We start from the raw sequence: 5,215 nt of genomic DNA, 5'->3' as shown, positions 1-5,215 counted from the left end.
TACAGTAGGACTTAGCAAGAATAAAATACTTGTCATTCCATGGCTGTGCTATTGTGACTCATGGATAGACCACATGGTGTCACGCCAGGTTCAAGATTGAAAATACATTTTGAATGGCATCATTTGCCACTTGATTAGGTTTTTGACTTTGCAATAAATAGGTCATAGACTTCAAGGGAAGATGTGTGCCAGCAACTCAAGTTACTGGCCAATTTTTTATTAATATCCTGTAGGCTGAGAATTGAAGGGTCAAATATACATGGTCAAGTTGGATTTTACTGTTCATAAGGTCTTGTCATACTTTACAGTTAATGATTGGTTACTTAAGCAATATTTAGTGTAACATGGTTTTGTTACACCTTAGATGTAATTATGTGTAGACATTGATCATTGCTTTAGTGGATATTCACTAGTTAAGATATCCCAGTATTCAATGAATACTATGATTGTGAATTTGACTAATAATTTAAACCCCTTACAGGTGAACTTCACAGTGGAAGAAATCCGTGAGTTGATGGACAAGCGGAGGAACATCCGTAACATGTCCGTCATTGCTCACGTTGACCACGGAAAATCTACCCTGACCGACTCCCTTGTATCGAAGGCGGGTATTATTGCTTCGTCTCGTGCAGGAGAAACTCGCTTTACTGATACCAGAAAAGATGAACAGGAGCGATGCATTACCATCAAGTCTACGTAAGGATTCTTGCTCTTATATAATTGCATTCAATTGAACTGGAAATGATGATTGTCTCGTTCGGATGATTGGCAGTTGGTCATGGAGATTAAACTTAAGACACCCTGATTCAACTTAAGATGTGCTTAAAAGCTCAAAAAATTTTGATTGTATACTAATCTTCGTATTTCCCAACAGTGCCATCTCTATGTACTTCAAGCTGAGTGACGAGAACCTCGCCCTCATTAACAGCCCTGACCAGAAGGAGGCTGGTGAATCTGGTTTCCTTGTCAACCTTATTGATTCCCCTGGTCACGTTGATTTCTCCTCTGAGGTAACAGCTGCCCTCCGTGTAACTGATGGTGCCCTCGTCGTGGTGGATTGCGTCTCTGGTGAGTGTGTAAACAGGTTCATGTAAATATCTTCATAATGTTGGCATATTAATTACTGCCATTTCTAAAGTTTCAACATCTAAGCAAAAGTAATGTTTCAGGTGTGTGTGTGCAGACCGAGACTGTACTGCGTCAGGCTATTGCTGAGCGTATCAAGCCAGTTCTGTTCATGAACAAGATGGACCGTGCTCTCCTTGAATTGCAGCTTGAGCAGGAGGAATTGTACCAGACATTCCAGGTTTGTCTCGTGTCCTGTCTCATGAATTTATTTTAAAGCTACTGAATCCTATAAATAAGAATGTTTTGGCAGTTCTATATTTAAAGGCAAATTTTATCTTCTAGCGTATTGTTGAGAACGTGAACGTCATCATTGCCACTTACAACGACGACACAGGCCCCATGGGTGAGATGCGTGTTGACCCCAGCAAGGGATCTGTTGGATTTGGTTCAGGACTCCACGGATGGGCCTTCTCCGTCAAGGAATTTGCCGACATCTACTCAAACATGTTCAAGGTTCCTGCTGCCAAGCTCATGAACAAGTAAGGAAGCCCTTGAGCATCTGTTTGATATGTTTTGGTCTCTCTGGTACTTAGTTGGGGGGGAGGGGGTCCTGTAAGTAATTTTATGGATTGTCTGCTTGAAATTTACAATTGTTTTTGACTAAAGGTAATTACATTTTGAGCTATAACCACTAATCAAAGTTTCAGCAAGTCCATGTTTTATGAAGCCAAGACATTATGCATTATACTTCTAAATTTCAGGCTCTGGGGCGAGAACTTCTTCAACAAGAAGACAAAGAAGTGGTCCACGAACAAGAGCACTGATAATGAGCGTGCCTTCAATACATACATCTTGGACCCCATTTTCAAGCTCTTTGATGCTATCATGAACTTCAAGGTAACCACAACTTTTAATTACTTAAAATATTGGTTGAAAATAAGTTTTGAGTTTAAATCCCATACTAACCTTCCAACTTGCCTCGGGTCAGGATTAATTTCATTAAATATCAGTGACCGTCGGATACTTTTTTTTATAATTAAGAATACTTGATATTCTATAAGGATATACTTCAGTATTATCAGAAATCAAAGCTTGATATTTTTAGGGTGAGCAAATTTTGCCCAGCTGTTCAAGGTTATCTGTTTCTTCAGTCTGATTAATCTTTTTCTAAGCTATATTAAGATTTGAAAATAAGTGGAAATGAACCAGTAAAATTTAAAGAAATAGCTGGTTAATTAGATGCAGGAAAATATTATATATGTATTACAGAATATTAAGCCACCCTTTTTGAATGTGGATACTTACAGAACTTGTATTTCAGAAAGAGGAAACTGCCAAACTGTTGGAGACCCTTCAGATCAAGCTTCAAGTAGATGACAGGGAGAAAGAAGGAAAGGCCCTCCTCAAGGTTGTTATGCGAACTTGGCTACCTGCTGGAGACACGCTCTTCCACATGATCACCATTCACCTTCCATCCCCTGTGACTGCCCAGAAATACCGTGCTGAGATGCTGTACGAAGGTCCATCTGATGACCTTGCTTGCACTGGCATCAAGAACTGCGATTCTGATGCTCCTCTTATGATGTACGTGTCAAAGATGGTACCAACATCTGACAAGGGTCGCTTCTATGCCTTCGGTCGTGTCTTTGCCGGCAAGGTTGGCAGTGGTCAGAAGGTCCGCATCATGGGTCCCAACTACGTCCCAGGAAAGAAGGAAGATCTCTTCGAGAAGGCCATCCAGAGAACCATTCTTATGATGGGTCGCTTTGTTGAAGCTATTGAGGATGTCCCTGCTGGTAACATTTGTGGTCTTGTTGGTGTTGACCAGTACCTTGTTAAGACTGGTACCATCACTACCAGCAAGGACTCCCACAACATGAAGGTGATGAAGTTCAGTGTGTCGCCTGTCGTGCGTGTGGCTGTTGAACCCAAGAACCCATCTGACTTGCCCAAGCTTGTGGAAGGTCTCAAACGGTATGTATTATAGAGAACTGTCTTGAAATTTCTAAAGTGTAAAAGATTTCATAATTAAAAAAATATATATCCACATTTTAACAATCTTATTTACATTTCAGTCTTTCCAAGTCTGACCCTATGGTGCAATGTATCATTGAGGAATCTGGTGAGCACATCATTGCTGGAGCTGGTGAACTTCATCTTGAGATTTGTCTGAAGGTAAGCCACAAGTTTTTCAGTTGTTAACAGTGCAATTTTTTAATCATTTGCAAAATTTAATAACCTCCCATTCATAGATATTATGAAAGTTCAACAGTAAAATAATTAATTTAACAATGTAACTTTCCTCTTTTGTAGGATCTTGAAGAAGACCATGCTTGCATTCCTCTCAAGAAGACCGACCCAGTTGTATCCTACAGGGAGACGGTTAGTGCTCCTTCAACTGAGCTTTGTCTATCCAAGTCCCCCAACAAGCACAACCGTCTGTACATGAGGGCCGTGCCTATGCCTGATGGACTTGCTGATGACATTGAGGCTGGTAAAGTAACTCCCCGTGATGACCCCAAGACCAGGAAGTCATACCTGTGTGAGCACTACGAGTTCGATGCCACTGATGCCATGAAGATCTGGACTTTCGGCCCTGAATCTACTGGAGGCAACATCTTGGTTGATGTAACAAAGGGAGTGCAGTACCTCAATGAAATCAAGGATTCTTGCGTAGCTGGCTTCCAGTGGGCAACCAAGGAAGGTGTCCTTTGCGACGAGAACATGCGTAGCGTCCGTTTCAACCTCCATGATGTAACCCTCCATGCTGATGCTATCCATCGTGGTGGCGGCCAGATCATTCCCACCACTCGACGTGTGCTGTACGCTAGTGTCCTCACAGCTGAGCCCCGTCTTCAGGAGCCAGTATACCTCTGCGAGATCCAGTGTCCTGAGGCTGCCGTCGGCGGTATCTATGGTGTACTCAACAGGCGTCGAGGTGTTGTGTTCGAGGAGAACCAGGTTGCTGGTACGCCTATGTTCGTTGTCAAAGCTCATCTTCCTGTCAACGAGTCCTTCGGCTTCACTGCAGATCTTCGCTCCAACACAGGTGGACAGGCCTTCCCACAGTGCGTGTTCGATCACTGGCAAGAGATGCCCGGCAATCCCATGGATACCACTGGCAGCAGCAAACCTACACCATCGTTTGCGATACGAGGAAGAGGAAGGGCCTGAAAGAAGGCCTTCCCGATTTAGCCAACTACCTGGACAAGCTGTAATCACAATATTCACATACCATAGATATATAATCCTAAGGTTTTATTTACTATATATGTTACGGTGATTACAATAAAGTGGAAGGGAGTCGCAGCTGTTTACTCTTTTTGTTTCTAAGCCTGTGAAGTAGGGCATGATGGAAGTAAGAAATCAGTTAATGTTATAACATTATATTTTTCGGAGAATTATATTTTAGTTTGCGTTAAAACTATTTTGCTGAACTAAAAAGATGTAAGGATTATTTGCTGCACAGGGAAGGCTGTTACACATTAAATCGTAAGAAAAATGAAAGTCGGTGTTTGTCATTAATGAAAATCCTTCAAATTTTCAGAAAGTTCAATATTGTTTAAAGCTTAATGCTGAGGAAAACTTTTTGCTGGAGGACTTCTGCATCTTGGTAACTAAAGCAAACAATTAGGCTCTGCATAATTCTTCACTTAAGAATTAGAGTTAATTCTCTAGCAACATAGCTGCTTTTGATAACTAATTGCTCCTCGGTATGCTAGTTTTAACAAACGCAAAGATCTCCCAGGCTGTGAACATTGCCTGCAAGCTAAGATTACTTGTGAATCCAAGCAAGTTGTATTAAACTTTCAATCTACAAATACAAAGTTGCGGCCGTTGATTACTCCGTTAATAGATAACCGACAAATGTAGCACTACAGAAATTGGACTGGGTCTACTGAAAGCGGGACTGCGCTCCCCCTTGCTTGCTAAACTAAAGGCTCATTCAAAGAATTGTATATCTGTTCATTTATCTAATCTTCGAGGAAGTTGCATGGTTAGTCCATTGACTTTCGTACCTGTGTAAATACTTCAATAGTGACTGAGAATGAATGTAGACATGCCAAGTGAACCTCAATCTAAAACTAAACCATGTCAATTGAACGAAACTACTTCCATCAACGAGATAAATTATTGGCGAACCATT

At 41.3% G+C, this 5,215-nt stretch overlaps 1 protein-coding gene across 1 annotated transcript in view; it reads left to right on the top strand.

The window, feature by feature from the left end:
- The window catches only part of LOC119581630 (eukaryotic translation elongation factor 2-like), an 8,989-nt gene extending 4,414 nt beyond the window's left edge, over positions 1-4,575 (top strand). The window contains exons 2-9 of the mRNA XM_037929752.1: positions 482-696; positions 875-1,068; positions 1,170-1,306; positions 1,411-1,607; positions 1,830-1,965; positions 2,390-3,042; positions 3,144-3,243; positions 3,382-4,575. Coding sequence (XP_037785680.1) covers positions 482-696; positions 875-1,068; positions 1,170-1,306; positions 1,411-1,607; positions 1,830-1,965; positions 2,390-3,042; positions 3,144-3,243; positions 3,382-4,242 — 2,493 coding nt within the window. The 3' untranslated portion in view covers positions 4,243-4,575. The remainder of the gene's footprint in view (positions 1-481; positions 697-874; positions 1,069-1,169; positions 1,307-1,410; positions 1,608-1,829; positions 1,966-2,389; positions 3,043-3,143; positions 3,244-3,381) is intronic.
- Positions 4,576-5,215: the final 640 nt, after the last annotated feature.

The sequence above is a fragment of the Penaeus monodon genome, chromosome 15, assembly GCF_015228065.2.
Source record: "Penaeus monodon isolate SGIC_2016 chromosome 15, NSTDA_Pmon_1, whole genome shotgun sequence".
In the NCBI taxonomy this organism is placed as follows: Eukaryota; Metazoa; Arthropoda; class Malacostraca; order Decapoda; family Penaeidae; genus Penaeus; species Penaeus monodon.
This window is presented reverse-complemented; position numbering and strand designations above follow the sequence as displayed.